The 24,125-nt window shown below is 41.1% G+C and overlaps 1 protein-coding gene across 2 annotated transcripts; it reads left to right on the forward strand.

Moving 5' to 3' along the window:
* Positions 1 to 2,799: 2,799 nt before the first annotated feature.
* arhgef19 (Rho guanine nucleotide exchange factor (GEF) 19) lies at positions 2,800 to 24,111 on the forward strand. 2 transcript variants are annotated; one of them, XM_058643730.1, is made up of 16 exons: positions 2,800 to 3,129; positions 15,223 to 15,916; positions 16,339 to 16,818; positions 17,296 to 17,428; positions 17,512 to 17,597; positions 17,717 to 17,973; positions 18,468 to 18,628; positions 18,740 to 18,892; positions 19,672 to 19,801; positions 19,990 to 20,064; positions 20,149 to 20,238; positions 20,959 to 21,122; positions 21,387 to 21,545; positions 21,647 to 21,738; positions 21,812 to 21,916; positions 22,084 to 24,111. In XM_058643730.1, exons 2-16 carry the CDS (start codon positions 15,244 to 15,246, stop codon positions 22,236 to 22,238), a joined length of 2,913 nt encoding a protein of 970 aa, XP_058499713.1. In that variant the 5' UTR covers positions 2,800 to 3,129; positions 15,223 to 15,243; the 3' UTR covers positions 22,239 to 24,111. The 2 variants fall into 2 exon arrangements, with proteins under 2 accessions (XP_058499713.1, XP_058499714.1); XM_058643731.1 differs by having other exon boundaries at positions 21,647 to 21,726.
* The last annotated feature ends 14 nt before the right edge of the window (positions 24,112 to 24,125 follow it).

Consider the following 24,125-nt stretch of genomic DNA (forward strand, 5'->3'; position numbering starts at 1 on the left):
GCCCAAACACACACATTATTGTGATTGTGAGGTGACAGTTCTGTTGTTGTTATCGAGGTTAACTGTTGCTGTGACTGTGTGATTAAAAATATGCAAAAATCTACACCTACATCTGCAGTGTATGCAGAGTGTCGGTGCTATGCACATGCTGTGTACTGTTCATGTTTACTGTAATGGATGCTGAGCATGTCTGTCTTTTTACAGTGTTTGTATGTATGAAGGATTTGTTGAAGTACAGTGCTGCACTGGAGTAAAACACCACCATGTCATAGGAGATATTTTGTGTGTATTTTGTCTGTTTTGCATTTAGAACCTTTTAAACCTTAAATAAATCTAGTTTGATGGAAGTGAAAGCCTCATCAGCGTGGGAATCTGAAATGTTGTTGTGTATGCAGGAGGATACTGTAGCCGCTGTGCTGTAGGTATAAATCTGAAATGTTATCGTTCTTCTCCATTTGCCTTCTCCACTTTCTTCTTCTCTCCATCTCACCTCAGGACGTACAGTATAGCCGTCACCACACAGGAGGCAGGCAGAGCTGCAGGACGCTGATTTATTAGGAGTCAGAAACAGACAGGTGTTCCTTAATGATTTCTCTCTTCCTCTCCCTCCTCCCTCACATTCTCACAAATGGTTGTGGCCTTGGGCAACTCCTGACTTTTATTTCGTCTCCCCGCTTCCTTGTTATCTTTTCCTCTCTGTAGCACCCTTCTCTGCTCTCTCTGTCTGGTCTTAATTCATCCTTATCTCCTTTTTTTAATACACACTCTTTGTCCCCTCCCTTCCTCTCTCTTTGCCTTTTTCATATAATGATTGTTATGATTGCTGTGCGTTCCTCTGCCATGGCCTGCAGGAAGAGTGAGTTAGTACTTGTCAGCGTGCACAGGTATGTGCTGTGGACACCGGCTCACCCACTCACTGTGCACTGGAATATGAAGGGAGGCGCTCACATGCTCAGGCCATAAAAGGTCTCAATCAGCGTCTCAATCAACATGGCGCACAAGAATATTATTGTATGTATGACATTGAGATTATGTGTTTATTTGTGTCCAATTATGCATAAATAGGTAAGTAAAGTATAACCACAAAGTTAATTTGTATTTATTAACAGGTACACAATTGGTAATAGAGTAATAAACAGGTTAGAAAGTGTCAAAAGTAAAAGTAAAAGCAGCTTTACATAAAGCTGCTTTTAGCTGCCTAAATCAAGTACAAGGATTAAAGGTCAGTGTCAAAGAAGTAAACACTTTGAAATAAAAAAGATAAAAGAGTTAAATGAACTAAAACTGTACAAATTAAACTCCAATGGAAACTCCAAAGAGTTTAAATAGGAAATTTGGCAAAAATCAAATGCATTTAACAAACAAATTACATCCTATATCTTAAGACCCTTAATGTAGTGGAACCAGAGCCTTGCAAAAAAAAATGCATTGGATTGAGCCTTTTATTACTTCAGTTTAGAGAAACACACTGAGCTGATAGTGTCTGTTGAATTTTCCAGAAATAAATCCACAGATTTTTTTTTCCTCCCTTCACAAACACTGAAAAAAAAATCAATTGGACTTTAGCAGTTTTATATGATTGCCCAATAAATATTGTAGCGTTAATGCAACACTAAAACAGTCTAAAAGAGTTTAAAACTGCTAACAACTCTCTAAATACACTCTGCAACTGTGTTAAATATAACTCTCATCGAGTGAAAGTGACACCAAAAGAGTTAAATTTCACACGATTCCTGAGTGTATTTGGTCCTAATCAGAAATTGAATTAAACTTTACCATGCAGTGTAACACTGTTATCCTTTGTGTGAACTACCCTTTTTAACCTCACATATAATCATTTTATAAGTGGATATTATGAGTGTAACTTGTGTCGTGTAAGAGGAAATGCACAAAAACAAACACTGCATTTATGTAATATCCTATACAGTAAGGTAAAAAGTCAAAATTGTGCTTCCCCTTTAGTGTTGCCTATTACATACCCCCATTTTTTAATTGAATAGATTTTATAATATATATCTATATGTATACATATAGATATATACAGTATATGTATACTGTGTGTATATACTGTATATATATATTTTTTTCTTTATTATTATTATTAACTAAATTGCGGTATAGAAGATGGATGGATGTGTTATATAATATATTATAATTATAATAATTAGTCACCCTCTACTGCAGGGTGAAACTGCTGTGGCTTGGTAAAATAACTTCCCACCACCACCACCCACTGTTTTCATGTTTGATTAGTGAAAGTGGTGAATGCAGCAGTGTCCGGGGAGCAATGGCGAAAGATGAGTGTATTCAAGTATGTCTTAGCAGCTTTTTTTTCATCACCAACCTACATTCTTAGGACACTACATTGACTTCCATTTATTTGGACAAACTAAAGATAATATTATGCCAAACCTTAACCATTAATAGTTAATGTCTAACCCGGACCTTAACCTAAAATCTTAACCCTAAACTTGGTCCTGACAAGGTCAACACATACAAGTTCACACATCTATTAATACATGCATTCAAACTTTATTCAAACTTTGTACACAAGCCAGTGGAGGAACAACATTTTTCTGTCCAACTCTGTCACTCTCCTTCCTCTCTGTCTCTCTGTGTGTCTCAAAGCAGGTGCTGAAATGAGACACTAAATAACTATTAGAGCTAGAGGAAGGCTGAGAGAGTGGGAGGAGAAAGAGAAAATGAGAGAGCACTTCCCCAACAGTAGCAGAGAGAGAGAAGGTGGGAGGGAGGGCGGGAGGGAGGGAGGACAAGGGAAGGAGAGGGAAGGCAGAGCAGAGGAGCTTAGAGAGGGGATCTGCATTGTAAGTAGCTCTGAGAGCAAGTGGTGGCCGTTTTCAACCTGTTTTTGTTTTCTCAAGGAGCAGGAGAACGAGAAGAAGGAGAAGATTCTGGCAGGAGAGCACAGATGTTTAAACGTCTGAGCTGAGTTCAAAGAGTACAATAAAGAAGAAGCTGAAGGAGGAGAAGAGAGGAAAGAAGCCAGGAGGAACACAAGGCAGCAATGGATAGAAGAGTGTCTCAGTCTGACCCTGGGATGGCCTGGATTCACACACTGTCGCTGGCCACCAGCCAGCACACGCACTAGACTGCTAAATCATCAATGAGGTACAGTACTGAAAATCACAGACATGAATTCTGTACACACGATCAGCTAAAGAGAGAAATCTGTGCACACATCCCACCTTCTTCTCCAAATGCTCCAAGAAAGTTGAGCCATGTTTATTTGCCTGGAAAGTGCAAGTTGTGCTGTGCAACATGGACGACAAAAGTAGTGGTGTGCAGTTTGCCAGGTGAACTGCATGCATGTGATGGCAAAATACCCTGAAGACAAAGGTAGATACTGTGTCTGGAAACAGGAAACAGTGCCACAGTGAGATGAGTTATCTGGACTTGTTTTTGTCTCCTTTAAGTAAGGCTCCTAAGCATAACGCATGTGTGTCGCAGGGAAATTTGGAAAAGTTGTCTTTACTTGCACTACATGCACATCCTGCCAACGGGACCAATTCCTTCTCTATTCATTTCTTCTGTTGGAAGAAGCTGCTGCTGTCAGGACAGTGCAGTGTGTGATGGTGACAGTGCAGCAATGAGCTGTTGCAGAGCAGGGCAGGTAAGTGCATGTCTGGAGTATGTTGGATGAGAGGTTGTTAAAAACTGTACATGGCTGAAGCTTGGCGCCACAGCACACACACACACACACACACACCCCCACACACATTTTAGATTAAGACTTGGGTTCTTAACTGCGGCCTGTGCACGGATCAGTGTGTGTGTGTGCTTGTGTGTGTGTACTACACAGTAGTTTGGGTTTTTCTCTCACTCTATAGGTTCATTCTCTCATCTCCATCTGGTCAAGTTGTTGACACGGCTTTCTGAGAGATAAACAAAGCAATGACGACATTCAGCAGCCAGGGTTTAATTCTTAATCCTGTAAAATAAAATCTGCTCCTTTCTGCTACTTACAGTGGTGATTGTGACCTACATTTAAAAAAAAAAAAAAAAGATTACCACTGTTCAAACTATTCTTAACATCTATTAAACAGTGAGCAGGTGATATGAGGGGATGTCATCAGTCATAATGAGTAAGTGCAACGTCACATGGCTGAAGCTGCTGCTGCTGATTGTCTGAAAGCTGCATATTTTGGCTGGAGCACACTTAGATAGCCGTGGATTTTTTTCCTGCATTATCTGATTTACTGTCTGACTCAAACGCACCAGCTGATTGTTGGTCAGGTGTGAACCAGCATGTGGCATGAGTCAGGACTTTGAACTGTTTGTGCTGCTCTTTATCGCAGACTGAAGATCCCCTGTGTGATTGATGATTTATAATAATCTATTTTAAATTGTCATCCATTTGGATTTGAAACGAAGGTCGGTGTTTTTATAGCCACGGTTGTTGTTGTTTTTTTATAATCCTGTAAACTCCTGTACATACGATTTCACTCTGCATGTCTGCTGATAACACTCACAGGTCTATACCTCAGGTCACCACACGACCCTTCCCTCCTCCCACTTCCTCCCTCCCCCACAACTGTATGTCTGGAGAGCACCTGCCCCATCACCTGCCATTCAGACAGCGGCTGTCTGAGCATGTGTGTGTATGTGTGTGTGTGTCTGAACGTGTGTGGATGTGTGTGCACACACTGTGGTAAAGCAATCCAGGATGCCACACCTCACCCTCATCCTACCCCCTGTACCTCCCTTACTTCCCCCTGGTAACCCTGCATGCAAATGCTACCTGTGCTCCTAATGGTATTTACATTCATGTGCACACACACACACTTTTGACTGCTATGCCCCGTCTTGCACTGACCTTTTCTGGTTTAAACAAGACTAATATCATTAGGCATCGTTGACTGAAAGCAGCCTGCACTGTAATAATTACTGACACTGATATCTTCAGTCATTTTCTCCAGCCTTTTGACTTGTGGCCTAAATAACAGCAGCTCTAATTGCCCATAATAACAGGCCTCGCTCCTGCACGTGTATAGTCGAGTTGCTTTGTTTGTCTCCTGGCCAGAGCATGAGTCAATTCCAGAGGAATGGGTTTGCGGAGTCATCCAGGGAATGTGGAAAAGTGTCTCTGTGTGTGTCTGGGGTTTCATCCGGGTCTTAGGTTGTTTTGAAGGGGGACATGAACTTGTCTTGAGAGCTGGACTATGAAACAGACCACCTACTGAGTTGCACTGCTTGCTTTGACTTGTCGATAGAAAAGTTCATTTCTGGGATGCACTGAACGTTTTCACTGTTTGAAACGTAAATCATTTACTTTTGAAATAACAGTGCACAGGTTCTGTTCTTTCATAGTGAATCGGCGTTTCTGGGAGCGTTTGGCTCAGACATGAAGGCTAAAATGAATAAAGGGTTAAACTTGGAGCCCAGAGGTGATATATACAAATCCGGGCTCTGGCTGCGTCTGTGCACACCTGTCTAGTACTGTAGCCCTCGGGTTGTTTTACTTAGTGACTAATCAAATACAGCGTGGTGTGTGTTTCACATTTGCACTCATGCAAGATAATCAGTTTCTGGCTTTCTGGCCTCTTCACTCTGCTCTTCTAGGGGGGGAAAGGCAAACCAGGTGTTACTCTTCTTTTTCAGACCATTCAGCATTCTATCTTAGTTTGTTGCTCTAATGCTGAAGGCACTGCTGGTACTCGTTTTTCAACAGTTTGTAGCTTTAACTCTGGGCTAAAGCGAAGTTGTGTCGGGATGGTCGTCTCATTAGGTGTGTTCCCCTTTTTGCCCGATCGCATTTCAAAACAACAAGCAGCCGAGCGGATTGCTTGTGCATACCTGTCCAGTTAATGAAAGCAAGCAGAGGGGGAGGAGGAGGAGGAGGAGGAGGAGGAGGAGAGAGGTGAGGAGAAACTGTCGGCACTCAGCTGGTAAAAAAGTGGAGCCGAGAGCTAAATAACAGCGTGGAAGAGAATGCATGTGTACACAAGAGCAGATGAAAGCAAGAGATGCATCAGCAGTTTGATGTAAAGTAGGTCAGATTCTGCAGAGCTCAGAGGTTCAAAGGATAAGATAGAAATCAAAGTGTCCCGATGGACAGATTGAGCATGGCAAAACTAAGTCTTCTCATTAAAATCTTCTTTTTTTGTTCAAACCAGATTAAAAAAAGAAATCTCACATGATTTTATTGCAGATCCATGATGGGAAGTCTTTAACTACTGATGTGCTTGTGCTGCAGATATGAGTCGTGGTCATGGAAGAGAAACGGCTTTGTATTAAGGATACAAACATATTTAACATGTTGCTTAAGGTTGGTTTTATTTCACATTTTATTGCTGTTGGTTAGTGTCCCATGAATAATGATCCATTCGTCCATCTCTCTTTAGCTTCCTCAACTTGTTCCAAGTCAGTTTGTTGGTTCTCACTAAAGCTGTGATTCCGTAAAAGTAGCTCACAAATGTCACAAAAGTACAGTCTAATTTTTGAACTGATGAACTAGTTTAACTAATTTACAAATTAAAAGAAGACAGAGACAACTTTTTTTTTATTTTTAACTGTGCACATTTGGTGCTGTTATGCTTTAAATAGCAACAGGATGACGTATGTGGGAAACATATAAACACAGTGTGCAGGTTAATGGTAATAGAGCACATTTTAGCTCATCATTTTGATTTTCACAGAAAATGGACCCCAGTTGTTTGTAAACTGGATTTTTTTTTTGATAAGTGTGTGATATAATGTCTTAAGATTATTGGGAAGTACTAATGTGGTAAACTGCCAACAATACAAAAAAAAATAAAAAATCAGGTCTTCTTTCGTTGGGACCTCATTGCCTATGAATAACCATTTTCTGTCAGAAGGTGCTGATTATGGGATCTTGTGGATTTACTGTGTGTTGGATCCTCGGGCCTTCATCATCTTCAGAGCTTTTGTGACTTATGATAAAACACCATAATTAGGTCAGGTTATTTCCATATGTTTGTCAATGGTTTTCTTTGTGTCGTTACTGTCCCCGGCTGTGTGTCTCATCTGTCTCATCTGTCTCAGCTAATCTGGCTGCAGTTGTTATGGTGGCAGAGTGCAGCGGGGGAGGGGGGGGAGGGGAGGTGAAAGGTCCGAAAGTCTTGGTGTTTACGCGTGAGATGTTCGCCATTTTTTCAGGCTTTTAAATAAGACACTGCTGTTTGTCTTTCTGTGTTTAGCGGAAATACCACGCTGAGTGAGACAAGGTCAGGGAAGGTCGCGCTACGTCTCGTCACTTTCGGCTCAAGCATCGATAGCATCTCAAACACACACAAACTCTCATCAGGTGTGTGTGTGTACGTTGTAGCTTTGTGTGATGCTAAGCCTGGTTGTCAGCATGCATCTTCATAGTGTCGCTGAAGGTCGTGGGTAAGTTGCTGGAGGCAGTAGAGGAGGATTAAGAGGACTCACACCAAGTGTAAACATTAGGGTAACCCCCACGGTCGCCTCCTGTGTAGCCTCTGGGGCGCTCACCTGCCTCACTGGGTGGAAGCTGGAGGAGGGACAAATGCCAAGAAACTCTCTGACCTGAATTCACTCAGCCATTCTCACACAGCACAGATATCATCACCTTGACATCTGCTCGGCTCTCGCCCATTGGAATTTGAGTCTCGCTGAGGAGTTTGTTTGGATTGGGACACTTTCATGAGGCTCATTAAAATACCAAGCAGATACTTGGGGAATTTCCATCCAGGTACTTTAGGCATACGTTAAACATGTACAGAATGAAATCGAAGCGACAAGCATGACCGTCGTCCTCCACAGGAAAGATTGTGGAAGAATAGAGTCTGAGATTAAGAAGGATAAACAAAAAAAACCTGTAACCTTCATTTCACCAATCATAAATAAATAATGAATCATTTCACTTGCGAGAGGACTTTCACTGTTTTACTGTTTCAAAAGCTTTCAAAGCGACATAGTTTACAGCAGGAACAACAGCACCTGCACTATCAACTGCCAAAAACCTGCCAACCACAAACATCATAAAAAACATAATATAGCATTATATATGAATATAATCTTTCTTTGTCCTTTGTTGTTTTTTTCCCCCCTAATTATTATCATTATCATTGCCCTTAATTTTTTATGTTTTTATGTCACCACATGATAAGCTGCACCACAATAAATAAGCAGACAAATGTGCAGAACACTGAAAGAAGACTTAAAGGTCCTGAGTGTGAGATTTAGGTGAGATTATTTCCATTTGGCAGAACTGAAATGTAATTTTTTTTAAGGTAAAGTTTACACAATATGAGGAATTTGTTCTGGTTGTTGGTGCAAAAACAATAAATATTCGAGCGCATTGTAATATTGTGAGATGGAAAGTAACACAGATCATAATCATGTGAAAAAGACACATATGATATTATTACATGGCTGTGTTTAAACTTTGAAATACCTCTTTAAAATGATGAAAATAATTGCCGCCCCTTTAGAGCTGAAAGGAAATGTAAAAACAGTGGAGAAGTGGATGGTGGTTTTCCCTGACATGACGCTGAATGATGTCATGTCTTGTCTGGGCAGACAGTGCTGGGCTTTTTACTCTTCTGCCTGGCAATTAGAGGTCTGATGTGACTGAGTTAATCTGCGATCTCTCACACACACATGAGCTGGTCACACCACACTGTTAGGACACTCCAGTCTGTCTGACCAAACACACCCGATTTATACTCGTGGGTGGAAAGTTTGCGGGGGGATGGAACAGACTCCATCTTTGTCCAACGTGGGTTTCCCTCTCATTGAGGGACAAAGCACAATTAAAAGCACATTTTATTCAACTTATCCCAAATGTGACTCTGTAAACCACGTTTAAAGAGCAAAATAACACGAAGTGAAAGTTATATATTTTACAGATTAATCTGAATTCCAGTGTCATTGTTAATTGACATAGATTGCTATAATCTCAGATCCCTGAGTGGGATCGAGTGTCTCAGGCTCTATTTTTGTTTTTATATGAAATCGGGCATTTCGTGAAGAATGACGTGCGACCACTATCTTCACCCAAAACACAGAAACTGTAATCACAGTCTGTAGTTTTCATCTTCACCACTGGAGCATCAGAGTGACCTGAAAAACACAGAGGCCATTTCTCTAATTTGACCTGTGGCGTGTTGTTGATGGTATCTCAGTGGTAGAGCGAGTCGTCTTTCAACGGGAAGGTTGTGGGTTTGATTCCCGGCTCCGCTCGTCTACATGCCAATGTGTCCTTGGGCCAAGACACTTAACCCCACATGTGAATGGCTATGGAAGACGAGTGCTGCACATAGTCTGTTGAATTGTCCATATTTTGGTCCTTGCAAGTATTTTTAAAATACAACACTATATGTTTGAATACATATTCAGTTAATTTACGCCCTCATTGCTGTAGGTCACTGTTTGTTTTTGTTTTTGTACGTGGGTCTCGTAAATGACTTGAGCTTTAAAACAGTCTGGACCCGCCCCGTTAACACACACGCCATAGAAAATCTGTGGGATTATAGTGAGCTGATCAGAAATGCACAGAGAAGGCAAAACACGCAGACGACGTTAAAGGGGAATCTGTGATGTCTACACCAGCTGCCTGTGCAGAAAGTCGGAGGCAAAAGTTCACAGCCAGACTTGTTGTGCACTTCATGTTTGATGTTTGAATGATGTATTGATGTCTGACAGTCAGACTCACAGCTCCACACTGAACAAAGCACGCGGCTGTTTTCAGACTAAGAAGTGTCATTAGATAGTAACACTGTCTCCAAGAAAGTTCATTTTTCTACAGCTATGCTGCAACATCAAATGATTTTTTAAGACGCATAATCACTGGCTGCATTACACTCAGATGTCATGTTTTTATTTGAAAGAATAAAGCTTTTATTAGCAGGGGAGTCACTGGTTGAGGTTGAGTTTGGAGTCACAGCAGAGATGAAAGTTGGCATCAGCAGTCTCATCTAACCAACCTAACCAACAAAAACACTTTGGTGCAGTTTGTGGAAAATCTGTGGGTTTTGTTAAATGTAAATAAACAGTAAAATTGCTGTGAACGTTTTTTTTTTCATTAAACGCAGATCAAAATTTACTCCTCACTATAAACGAGTGTGTAAAAATAAACTGAAATGAAGTGTAGCCACTTGTGCTGCATTTTACAAATGTCCACACGGTTGGTGCAGTGATTAGCGCTCTTGCCTTTGCAGCAGGAAGACCCAGGTTTGTGACCCGGTCAGAACAAGGGCCTTTCTGTTTGCATGTTCTCCCCGTATGTGCAGGGGTTCTCTCCTAGTTCTCTGGTTTCCTCCCACAGTCTAAAAACATGCAGATTTAGGGATCAGGTAAATTGGACACTCTAAATTGACTGTAGGCGTGAGTGTGAGAGTGGACAGCTGTTTGTCTCTATGTGTCCCTGGGACTCCTTAAAGGTCCAGTGTGTAAGATTTAGTGACATCTAATGGTGAGACTGTAGATTACAACAAATGAAAGACTTCACTGCTCATGCCTCACTTTCTCAGGTGTTTTTGCTGAACCACAGTGGCATGTAAACACCCTTTCATAACTCTCTCCACTCTCGCCACACTCTCTGCAGTTTGCTCCTTCTTCTTTGTTGGTTTATGCATTGGGTTTATGTGGGTGGAGCTGGTTTTATTTGTTTTCGTATTGAGCTTCTGATTCTAAACACAAAACATCTGGCGGTGCAAGATGGCGGTCTCTGTAGAGCGAGGCCCTTACCTCAAGTACACGTTCTCATGTGCTCATTCTATGGTTACAAAAACTAAAGCATTTTAGACACGTACTCAGTGGAAACATCAACTTAAACACTTCTCATTCACTTTCAATGAATCACCGTCGAGCATTGCTGAACTGCATAGTGGGTCCATTGCTTTGCTTTGCTCACAGTTTGTGCGGCAGTTGAGCATCAGTCAATTAAATCCTGTTACCCAAATATTCCAGTACAGGCTCTAGCCAATCAGATCAAACGGAGCTCTCTGACAAGGTTGTTGTCTCCATTAGCGATATTTTTATTCGGATAAAGTGTGCCCGACATTGGCAGACATGGTGGGTGCTAACCTTTGATAGCTACCTCCAGGCCCAAATGTGAATCGTGTACACTTACGTGTAACCTATTCAATTTCTGCTCCTAAACTATAGAACATGTCACAGTACACAGTTTGCTTTTGCAGTTAATGTGTGTGGACAAGTCATTTCTAGCAGACACAGTTGAAGATAACAAAGATATTTATCAACAGCAAAAACCACATCCTCACACACAGTAGTACAGTAGTAGTAGAGATAACAACTCTTATCAACTACACATAATTAAAGAACTGTACAATGATCATTATCCTCCGTGAAACACTGAGCATCCTCCGCACTGTTGCCGTAAAGCAGTGTCAGTAAAAGTAAACAGTATAGTCTTCAGATCGAAGAACCACTAACAGCTACACCAGTGAATCCATTTGATTTAACGGCCTCGTCTCAAACTTCAAACAAACTTTAATGATCTGATTACACAACATTTGACTCTGTAGCAGAGCTGAATAAGCAACATACATGTGATGTGCTCCATTAAATGACTATTCTGAAACCTCTTAAGATGAAAAATATCACAATTAAAAAGGTTCCTCGTTTTGCTTCTGGCAATGGAGTCATACCAGCGTGTTGTTCATTAACTGCTGCATGCAGACACGCCGCCTCAGAGCAGTCTGCTGAAATTACAGGAGCAAACACTGGCAGCAAAGTCCATAACAGTCATAAATAAAAACCTGCTACGACAAGAGCAATTACATGCCTTTTTAATTGAATTTTAATATAGCGTGATATAACTTTCTCAGTGTAAGGAATGTGCATGCGCATGCTTTCATGTTTTCTTCGATGCAGACGTGACGCAGAGTTTTCTTTCACAAATGAGTGTAAAACTAACTTTCAACAAAATCGTATGCTGATTTCTGGCCAGTTGGCTGTTGGTGGAGGATTATGTGAACATCCACTCACTGTGGTAATGTCAGAAGATCAGACACACACATTTCAGACAATACTTCATATTTGATCTCCTATGACAGACTGGAGCTGGAACAAAGTCGGGTTAAGATAATTCTGTACATCGACAACAGGATTACAATGTAACCACATCCAGACACCAATAAGCTTGTGTCGTTCTGCAGCTGTGGCCTGGATGTGTTTATATGGTTCAGTGGCTGCAGTATATGGGTGGATCAGTGTAGGCAGTTCCCACACCCTCTCAGGTGTCCTGTGCTCAGGCAGCCTGGCCTAAGCACACACACACACACACACACACACACACACACAGATAAAGGCTGCCTTTGTCTACAGCAGGGAACAGGTAACCATTTGTGCCTCCAATACCTTGTGTGTGTGTGTGTGTGTGTGTGCGTGCATGTGTGTGTGTTTTTACTTGTGTGCCCTCTTGTGTGTGTATACATGCACACATGTAAAGGTGTGTGTGTGTGTGCACACAGAGTAGGAGCAGCCTATGTCACAAGAACAATGTGTGATTTTTCAGATAAACACACACTATTTAAAACAAAGTTACAACAATATTGTATACTATACTCACTGACCAATTTATTAGGCACACATTTATTAGACTCACCTGATTAAGGGCCAGGAGTGTGTGGCTGTCTGCTTGTGCTGCTTCGAGGATGTGGTGTGCATTTAGAAATGGTCTTCTACATAACTCGGTTGATCTTGAAAAACAAGTAAATTAATACATTTATATATTTTTCCATTAATGTCAGTTTTATCAATCGTAACTTTTTTCTTGACAAGTCATGTTCAGTAAAAGGGAAACTTGAACATGAAAGTAGCTTCTTGTCTGTTGAGAAACAACAAAAGCCCCTCAAAAACCTCCCTACAAAAGGGACCTTGCGTGATTATCAACTGCTGTTCAAGTTTTTTGTTTTGTAAACTACAAAACCATTTTACAAACAGTATTTGTTATTTATCAATGAAAATGACAAATATTGTGCCAGGTATATTAAACAGGTTTGCCTGCTGACTAAAATAATATAATAATCAAGGATGAGGGTTGCAAAAAAGTAAGGTTTGCTTTTGTTTTATCTTTTGTAAAAAACTATATAAAGATCAAGAGACCAAGAACTGACAGAAAATGGAGGGCTCTGATTTTGGCAATAACAGTTGCTAATTCAATGCAGTGGACTTGACTGAATGATTATCTGTGTCATATTTAGGTGAATGTGTGTGTAGCCTGTGAAAAGTTAAACACATCATGAAGCATTAACACACAGAGAAACAGCTCCAATACTAAATAATAAATACAGTAAAATAATAGAAATGATAATAAAACTGCTTATGTTGGCCACTCTGGTACAAACAACTGATCCCACAAGTGTTGAATGAGGTAGAGGTCAGGACTGCAGGCAGGTCATTCCATCCCATCCATCCTTTGAGATTGACTCCAGTGATGACAGGCCTTGTTTTTCCAGTGAGGGAGATGCTGCATAAGAGTCAACAGCAGAATAAGCTGTTTGGCGTTGGCAGAGAAGGTTTGGCAAGTTTTATCATGGGCGCAACACACATACTCAACTCTGCTGCTCAGCCCACAAATGCATTTTCCTTACAAATGTGGCACCATTTAAAAAGGAAATAAACAGGTCTTTCCAACAGTACAAGGTTTATTGCCAAGAAACACTGTGGCAACAAAGAAATAATCCAGCAAACACACATTTCCTTACTTTTGTGCTAAGCTTATATGTGTTTTCTGGTATAACCCAAAACCTGATCCCAATGAGGCTGAAACTAATTTATCAGGTTTAGGGCTGAGTATTGAATTGTGGTTAAGGTTAGGGATAAGGCTTTGTTAAGGCTGTCCAAATGAATGGAAGTCAATGCAGTGTCCTTAGAAGAATGACTGTGCAACTGGTGTGTGTGTGTGTGTGTGTGTGTGTGTGTGTGTGCACCAGTCATTTTACCTGGTGTTTAAGAGAGAAGTGGAGGATTACCTGCTCAGGAAGCAGGAGGGTAAGAAGAGACTGAGCTCACGGGCATGTGTTTAAACAGCCTGTCAGGATGGCAGACTTTGCGACACTACTGATGCTCACTCTCTGTGTCTCTATATATGTTCACTCGAGTCAGCTGACAGGAAGTGAACTAGTGAAGGGTGAGTATAAATCTCAGGTGAAAGGCGCTGAGAGTGCAGAGGATGTTCGCTCTTCCTCCGTCTGTTCATCTGTTGTGGTTTTCTGTCTGGAGGTGTGTGTGTGTGTGCATGTATGTGTGCATGCATATTTGTGTGTGTGTGTGTGTGTGTATATATATATGTGTGTGTGAGAGACAGACAGACACACAGACAGATGTTAAGTACAGGGGCTGAATGCTGTGAGGTCTTTAATTAGAGCAGGAAGACACGGCTCAGGAGACACACTACTCTAGACTTAAGAATGTGTGCGTGTGTTTGTATCTGTGTGTGTGTGTGTGAGAGAGAGAGTGTGTGTATACTATCTCTTTAGGAGCTTTTCAGGAATAAATACTGTTCTTGCCAGGACCAGTAGTTCTTACAGAGACCAAACCCAAGATTTAAAATGTGGTTTGTCACTTGGTTTGGACTGTCCAAATGAAGGAATGTCAATGAAGTGTCCCAAGAAGAATAGCTTGCACAAACCTGTGTGTGTGAGATAGTTTATTAAACTTACATAACTCTTGTTACTGTTCATTTATAAGTGAATATACTGAGTGACACTCAATTGAGTCTAAGGAATCTCTAGTGAGATGAAGCTGAGTTGTCAACATGGAGTTGTGTCCAGTCGACCATGTCTGATTGCAGGGTCTATGGTTTGCTGTTCTACTGATTTAGACTGAGGCACCATTTTGTTTCTTTACATTTTCCCTCTAGTTTGCCCCTTGTTTATTTTAGATGGTTCAGTCATCTGTATTTTTTTAACTACAAGATGAAACACATATTGTTGCTGTATCCAGGGTCTCTGTTCTACATTTTCCCCACAGTGTGTTTAAATGGACTCACTGTGCAATGTAAATTGTAAGATGTACTTTTTAAATGCATTTTAAGTGCATCTATGATTCGTCTATTGTTTGTTAGTTGTTTGTTGTGATGTCATGTGGGAAATGCCCTGTGGTTTTTGCTAAAAAATAAATCTGCATGAAGATGAATAAAGTAATAAACCTGAAAAAATATGTATCATTACTAATGTAATGTATGTATATATATACCAATATCAAAATGAAGCTTCAAAGTAATTTTCCTTTTCTTTTCTCCCTTTGCAGCTCCCATGTGTTCGTTCAGCCATGCTCCCTGGCTATGGCTTCTCACCTTTTCTTGATTTCCAACCCCACCTTCATGTTTTTCGCTGCCGTGGAGAGCGTTCGAGCATGTGGATCCCTGGCTCGGGAGAGTCCCAGGCTCTGAGCGAGGCCCAGGACGCCGGGCCGCTCCTCCACCAGTGTCACCACAAGCATGTTGCCGTTTGTCAGCAGGAAACTTTGGCTTTTATTGAGCTACAACCATCGGTGACTCCAAAACTGAACGGCCTCAGCTCTCAGAGGCCGACAGTCATTTCTGACGCGCGATGTTTAACGCACTCTCTGCCACTGAATGGTTTTGGACACACACTAAATGAACTGAATGCCATGAAGAACGGCTGCCACAGGACAGACAATGAAACAACATTGAACTTGAACTCTCACACACCTGAGGCTGAGCTCCAGTGCCAGGATGGGACTTCTTTAGAGGAAGTGACTGAAAAGCCACAAACTGGCACAACAGTATGTCGTCCTCCCTCCACAGCGCTTAGCCTCCCTCTGTCGTTCCCTCTGTCCTCTCTCTACTCAAACAGAGACTCATGGGAGTCTCAGTTACCATGTTCTCCATCCTCGCCTGAAGGTCCCGGGTGTCAGAGCCCAAACTCCTGCCAGCCGCAGAGGAGAACGTCACAAGGTTCACTGAAGGAAAAGTCAATCAGTGAGTGTGCATTTCTTTACATTATGTACAAATTATAATAGTAATACGTTTATTTGTATAGCAAGGTTCAAAATGGGGGCTTTGCAATAAAACTAACAACACAGATACAGATAATGCAGAAAGGGCAATTCATTTTCTACAATTTCTACCACATATACACATTCATACAAGATACATCCTGGTTGTCAGAGGAAAGTTTGCTATATGGGAATCCACTATGCAAGAGCTAAAGAATAGTTTAAAACAAAGAAAATCTATGAAATAAGAACAATAAAAACAGAATAAATAAAGCAGAAGTGTATATGTGTGTGTAGCTAAAATATTAATAAATATATAAGATCTCTTGAGCTAACAGAAATAATGACACTTCAAAAGGCTTTTCTGTTTCTTCATAATCTACTAAAGTTATTTCTTGTTTCCAGGAAGAAAGATGCGGGTTTATTCCCCAGACAGCCCGAGCGATGAATCCCTCTGCAGCCCGGTCCTGGATGCAGACTACATCTTCCCTGGACCATTTGCATCTTTCCTGGAAGAGGACCTCAGTGGATTAGGCCTTTCAAGTCCCTCATCCACAGACGGTGCTGCAGATCTTTCAGACCTCAGTCAAGACGATATTTTTCATCTACCTACAGGACCACTGAGGATATTAGAGGACTCCATATTAGTGGGGAGGGAAGATTGTGGGAGTGTGGAGACATCCAGTGCCACAGGAGGGAGCTTTTTGTCGCGCAGCCGTCAGGTGGACCAAGAGCGGCGACGCTTCTCAGCCTCGGAGCTCATATCTAGACTGCAGTTGTCACAGAGGAAGAACTCGTTCACATTGAAGCTGGGGAAGTCGCTGTCGGCTCGAGTTGCCTCCAGAGACAGACAGAGCTCCCACAGCCTCAGCTCAAACCCCGACTGTGAGTAGACAACACATCCAACATCAGATCATTCTATTTATTCATTTAAACTGCAGTGTGTGTATATATATATATATATATATATATATATATATACATATGTATATATATATGTATATATATATATATATATATATATATATATATATATATATAATAACCAAACTAAACTAAAAATGTACATGACTAAAACTGACAACACAAAACCATGATGGGATTCAAAATATTAAAATACATAATAAAGAACAAACAGTTGATGAAGTAATAGACAGAAAATCATTTTGATACATTTTGATAAAATACAAAATAAAAAAACGTGGGAAAAAGTGGGAAACGTCTGAAGCTAGTTATTCGATTGCTTGTGTTCATGCTTTTACAGTAAATTGTGTCCCCTTTTATACCTGAGACATTTAGCTTTATCACTTAACCTCACATCTGCAAGTGCCTTTTTATTAATTTTTTTTTTTTCTCCTTCAGATAAGCCAAACTCCAAGCACCGCAGCTCAGGAGGCTCCAGTGACAGCGCCCCCCACAGTCCTGTAGGACCTGCACCTTCTCTACCCAGCAGTGACAATGGGATGCCTTTGCATAGATGGAGCACAAAACTTGGGTATTTACAGACTTCATGTATGTGTTAGCACATGAGGTGTAAAAATGTTAAAAGGGTAAAGAGTTTTCAAACTTTCCTCACAGAATGAGAAAGAAATCCATAGAAGAAGACTTGAGCTCACTTCCGTCGGTCGCTAATTCCAATCGCTTGTCAAGGTTTTTGCCGAGTTGTAAGTTTCCCTAAAACACAAATTGTCATCTGTTTATATTGCATGTATGTCAACTGTGTATTCATACATTTTCCTGTAGTGATTTTATTAATTTTATTTAAATGTGTTTTCTGCTGTAGCAATTCTGTACCAGGAATACAGTGATGTGGCCATCAACAGAGAGATCCAGAGGCAACAGGGGAAGGAGCCAGGCACGGAGGAGGAAGGTCTCAGGGACGAGGGGTCCGACGGGACCCCGTCTCCATCTAATCTGTCTCCGTCCAGCTCCTTCCGCTCCTCTCGAGGCTCTGCTTTTGCTCTGTGGCAGGACATACCCGACGTACGGACCAGCGGTCAGCTCGACAATTTCAGCAATGAGGAGAGGAAGTTACAGGAGGTTAGTCATTTCATATTGTACATCTGAAAATGTGTGGATCTTTGGGTTTTGAACATTGAAACTATTTGGTTAATTTCTATGACTCAGCAACAGGCGGATGGAGCATTATCACATGACCATCAGTTAAAATTTCAACTGTGATATACTGGCTGTACCATTGTATTATAATTGAACATATTTTGTTAATCTTTGATGACATCTTATTGTCATTTTATGGCTATTCTGTCTTCACTTCACCAAACAGTTAAGACGTTCACAGATGAAACAGATAATAAAGAAGCAGTGTGTGTTTCTATGAGAATGATCACAGTGTTAAGGCTGGAATTGTCCTTTTTTCCGCACCACTCCAGGCATGATGCCGACCTGAGCACCTGCTCATTTTATTGCCCATATCTAAAGCTACAGATGCTCTTTTCAAAAAAAAAATAAAAATAACGTGATGGTCCTTGAATGCATCATACGGCAATCTGACATCATCTTCACCCTCCACTTAGGCAAAGTTTGAGTTGGTGACTTCTGAGGCGTCGTACATTCGCAGCTTGACGATCGCGGTGGACCACTTCATGCTGTCGCAGGAGCTCGCCGAGTGCCTCGGGGCTCAAGATAGACAGTGGCTTTTCTCCAAGCTGCCTGAAGTCAAAGATGTCAGTGAGAGGTGAAGTGAAATGCCTCTGACATCTCTCATGCCTCCAGGAACTTTGTTTCAACATGTCACAAATCAAGTCTCGTGCTCTGACTGTATTTTCTGCTTACTCATCGGCTGTAGGTTCCTGCAGGACCTGGAACACAGACTGGAGGAAGACATTCTGCGTTTTGACGTGTGTGACATTGTCCTGGATCACTGCCCAGCTCTGCGGAGGGTCTATTTACCTTATGTAACCAACCAGGCCTATCAAGAGCAGACATACCAGCGTTTGCTGTGAGTAAATGCCTCCAGTATATGGGAAATAACTCGTATTTAAGTGTAATTATATACAGTCATATATACATGCATTAACCTCTTTTTTTTAGTTTAAACTTAGAGTAATTTTGAAGATACATTTTTTCTGGTCAGTTGAGAAAATTGCAGTGTTTTATTGTGGCTCAGAAACTATATTATGTGGTACATCTTGTTATGGATAAGATTGTGCAAAGTGATACCGTAGAATGAAACGTGGTAATATATCACTGTTGAGGGTTTGTCCCACATTTTGAGATGGACAAATAACATTACTTTCTGAGTAACAACGAAGATGCTGTCCCTGAAAATGAACGGCAGGAGTGGTGCCCTGACTTAGCCATCAGCTTCAAGGTTCAACACATTGTGTGTTCAGAGTTGGTCATCTGCGTACCTTGGTTATTTTTGTCTGGTCACTCTCCTCTGACCTCTGGGATACACAAGGCACGTTCTCCCAGAGAACTGCTGCAGATGAAGTGGTGTACCTAATAAAGTGACTGTTATAATATATATGGAGATACTGTCTCTGTGTGCACATTCATGCAGTGCATACAAACGTATTGTTTCATGCTGGATGTCCATAATTTCCTCTAAGGGTACTCAGGTGTTGTTTCATACCTGCATGACTTAACTTGCAGAAGGTTCGTTTTGAATTACTGAAGATTTTTTTATTTTTTTTTAAAAGCATACTGGAATTCATGCTCGGTTTCTCGTGAAGTCAATAAAGTGCTCCTCTAAATATGCACCTCTTGTCATCTCAGGCACGACAACCCTCGTTTTCCCAGCATCCTGGCTCGTTTGGAGGAGGACCCCGTCTGCCAAAGACTTCCTTTGACCTCTTTTCTAATCCTCCCGTTTCAGAGGATCACTCGGCTTAAAATGCTAGTGGAGGTACATGATTAAATGTTCGCTGCAGAATTCATGTTCACACTTGAAACCTAATTATGTGAAACTGTAAATGGGATGATATTGGGACTGGCCAAGCAATTTGCCTCAGCAAGTTTCTTCCCCCAGCCGTGCATGAAAAGAGGTTTGTTTTTTCCTTGGCGTATCTTCAGAAACATCTTTATTTTTTGCAGAATATCTTAAAGAGGACAACACCGGGCTCTCGGGATGAGGACACTGCCACAAAAGCTTTCAATGAGCTCAAAAAGGTGGTGATTATCATGGCTAATAGCCAGTTGGATGAGCTCCAGTATTATCGGTGGTAATGACTGTGTTGACGTGTGTCTTCTTAGATCATCAAAGAATGTAACTCCAGTGTGCAGTCAATGAAGAGGATGGAGGAACTAATTCACCTCAATAAGAAAATTCATTTTGAGGGAAAGGTGATGGAAGTTTGTTTTTTTTAACTTATTAGGGTCATTGTAGGTAGAAAATAGTGATCAACATGTCTAAGAAAAACATTTATGATACTTTAATGAGATGAAAATCTTAAATGTGTGTGTGTGGGTTTCCTCCGGTTTCCTCCCACAGTCCGAAAACATGCAGATTTGGGGATAAGACAAACTGGACACTCTAAATTGACCGTAGGTTGTTTGTCTCTATGTGTCCCTGTGATGGACTGGCAACCTGTCCAGAGTGTACCCCTCCTTTTGCCCTATGTCAGCTGGGATTGGCACCAGCGCCAAGAGATCACACAGATGACACAGGGATTTTAACCCAGAGTGACCTTATCATCACATATGACTGTCTTGGCCTAAGGCTCAAAACTGATTCAGTCCAAAACATAAAAACACACAAAAACCCAGAGGTGAATACTGCAGAAAACTGTAGGAAACCAAACTAAGGCACTATATCTTTCTGTACAGGCAAACAAACAGACCAATGACCCTGATGAATGGGTCTTCATCAGGGTCTGACAAAAATAAATAGATGGTGTTATGCTGGATACTCATGATAATACAACTCTCATGATTCTAAAATCACAGTTATTGCCTTATCATTAAAATCCGTTGTAAAGCATGAGATCATGAAGTTGATCCAAAAAATTTCACCTTTTTGAACTGTGCGTTCACTGCTCAGTAAGTGATTTCCTCTCTTTGCAGATCTTTCCTCTGATCTCTCAGTCACGCTGGCTGGTGAAACACGGTGAACTCCTGGAAGTGGACACTCAGATGATGAGTATATCTGGATCGAAGCTGAAGTTACCCACCAAGCCAGTGTACCTCCACCTGTTCAACGACTGCCTGCTGCTGTCCAGGAGGAAGGAGTGAGTGATGTCCGCTTGATAAAAACAGAGTCAAAACTGCGATGACATGTAGGGCCAGAAACTCTAAATGGAGCATAAACTGACATGCTTGAGACTCATCAGAAAAACGTTATTAATCAAGACAATCGAGGTAGAAGCTTGTTTTCTCTATGGCTTTAAATGTAAAACACAGCGATATTGAAACCACACGTGAAATGATGTATTACAAATGACATCGCAGTATCAGTTTTCCCCAAAAATGTTTAGCCCTTTTTTCTTTTGCAGTACCTGGAAGTTCATGGTGTTTGTTCACGCCAAGATTGGAGAGCTGAAAGTGAAGGATCTCAGTCAGAAGCTTCAGGGCATCTCAGGCTTCATCTTCCACCTGCAGCTGTGTGAAGGCCAGCAGCTCAAACACCAGATCCTGCTCAAATCACACACCGAGTGAGTAACAATGCAACCACAACTTTGCTTCAGTCAAAACAGCTGCAGCTTCCGCAGGTGTGGTGCTCTTACTGTCCCTGTTCATTCTGTTGCTTCCAAAGGAGTGGGAAACAGAGATGGATCACAGCAATGTTCCCATCGGATCCACTTGAAGACATCGAACAGGCCAATGAGAATGCCGGTCAGTGGAGAGGTGAAAGTTCACAATGAATCTGCGTTTATCGCTGTAGTTCTGTCGTTCATGTTTTTGTTTTGTTTCCTCTTAGATATATCACAGGTTCAGTGTATCAGGAGCTACCAGGCCCAAGAGCACGATGAGTTAACACTGGAAAAGGCCGACATTCTTCATGCTAAGACCATGACGAGTGACGGTAAGAATTTAAGAGGCTGCTTTCGAGCTCCAGTCTGCACCTCAATTAACGTAACTTATGACTCAAAGAGTCTTTGTGAATCTCACAGGAGGCTGTCTCAACTTTAAACGAGTTATAGATAAAAAAGATGTAATGGTTCGTTTGATGTCTAACATGTGTATCACCAGGCTGGGTGGAAGGCATCAGATTGTCGGATGGGGAACGGGGCTGGTTCCCCAAAACCTACGTGGAGGAAATCACAAGTCGCAGCGCGCGCCTTCGCAACCTACGCGAAAATATCCGCATCAAATGTGTCACACAGAAGTTGGAGGGAGAGGACTGACCACTGTTTGTGCTGCAGCTCGTCGTGTGTCGAAGGTGCATTTGCTTCTGGATCAAACGTTTCTGACTCTTCTTACGTGTTTTCTTTGTCAGGTTAGCAACGAAAGAACATGCAGAAAGACAGGCTTTTATACCTGAGTGTGACAACAGTTCACAGTAACCCAAACCACAAGAGGAAAAATTCAATAGACTTGGTATTAACGTCCAAACTGAGTAATCTGATCACATCTAAACAGCTCCAAGTACAAATCTGTCCTGAATACCTTGTGTCCTCAGATCCAATCACAAAAAGCACATTTGGACGTGGTTTGAAGAGGCATGTGTCCACATTCCTGAGCTGCACGACAGCAGTCCGTCTCTGAGAATGGATTAGACTCTCAGAATGGATTAGAGTCCGCCTCCTCAGATAACGTCCTCTGACAGTATCTTTTTTTGAATGGTTAAAAATCTTATTTCCTGTTTGCCAAGAGTTTTGATCTACTCATCTCCTCTCTGAGGTCAGTGTTTATTCAATACAGCACGGGTGAAACCAGATCCACGACATGTTTAATGCCAATTTAAGGTGTGATGAGTTCTTTTGTGAGGTATCTCAGCAACCACGTTTACACTGGTGTCCAATCATGTGTGCCCTATTTTATTATCTCTTGTCCAAAAAATCTGAACATAATTTCCAATATTGTTCTGTTGAAGAAGAATGATCGAGCTCATTATCTTCTCATGTTTAAAGACGTTAAAAAGCAAGTGGGAATTCGGCTTATTTTCCCATAGACTTATGGAACCTTAAACACATCTAAAGGTGAATTGCACATTTATGTCTGCTGGTCAGTGCAGGACATTCAGTCATGCTTTAATACAACAGTAGAAAATCACCCGAGGCTGATACTGCTGCTGCTGAGCTGCATCACACACATCAGCGGCTTCCTGTTCCGCTTCTTTAATCATTTCACTGTGCAATTTGGACAACACCCTCCCCGTATAAATAGTCTGTGGTAACAGTGTGGACTAATTACTGGCCAGACAAAAATCATCTCATTTGGTTTAATGAATTGGAAAGCTGTTTTTTTACATTTTCATTACAATAGTTTTAATGTCAGTGACCTAATTTCATGGAAGGATGTTTATGACTCTCCACACACTTTGGAGAAAGACCAAAGCCAGAGCATCAAATGCATTTTAATTCACAGCTGGTAATAATACCCACAAATATTGAAAGGTTTTTTTACACAATATGCTTGTGAATGAGCGGTTTTTAAAAACGCTTTGCCCTCACAGGGATTAAATAATACATAGACTGGATAGGGATATAAAAAAAGAAACATAATCATTTCTGTCTTATAAATTCAATGGTTCTTACACATTCATTAACATGATTTCACTCATCAAGAGTAAAAACCCACTCAAAATGATCAATAGTGCAGTGAAACTGTGCTAAATGTGTTGTTCATGAACCACTATAATCAACATTCAGTTGTTAACTCCACCAGTGGCACATGACATGTTTATAACCCTCATTTCTCCTCTTCGTCTTCTTCTATGTCAGAGTTAGTTGTAATTTAAGTGGTTGCTGTTGCAGCGCGTGTATTTATACTCCTCTAGCTGGTTGTTCTCTAAGGAGATTCTTGATGTAAATGTACTTTACTGTAGATGGCCTCATGTACAAAGAGTAGAAAATGGTTCATTTACTTTTTTTTTTTAACAGTAATTTATATATAAAAAGATGTAACAAATGTTATGACATTCCGTAGCTATAAACCTTGCAGTCAGAGTGATTTCTAATACCACAGTGAATATAATACTGTAATACACTGGATGTTTTGACACTACTGTAAATGTTTAACCACTGAAATAAAAAAAAACCCAGATGCTTCCATTAATGACGTGTTGAAAT

The sequence above is a fragment of the Solea solea genome, chromosome 11 (assembly GCF_958295425.1).
Source record: "Solea solea chromosome 11, fSolSol10.1, whole genome shotgun sequence".
NCBI lineage: Eukaryota > Metazoa > Chordata > Actinopteri > Pleuronectiformes > Soleidae > Solea > Solea solea.

Bases quoted from the DNA above. Each gene is read 5' to 3' on its own strand.
- arhgef19 (XM_058643730.1), top strand. From the start codon at position 15,244: ATGCTCCCTGGCTATGGCTTCTCACCTTTTCTTGATTTCCAACCCCAC. The intron at 18,629-18,739 runs GTGAAGTGAAAT...CATCGGCTGTAG, and splicing joins GTCAAAGATGTCAGTGAGAG to GTTCCTGCAGGACCTGGAAC. The intron at 18,893-19,671 runs GTGAGTAAATGC...TTGTCATCTCAG, and splicing joins CAGACATACCAGCGTTTGCT to GCACGACAACCCTCGTTTTC.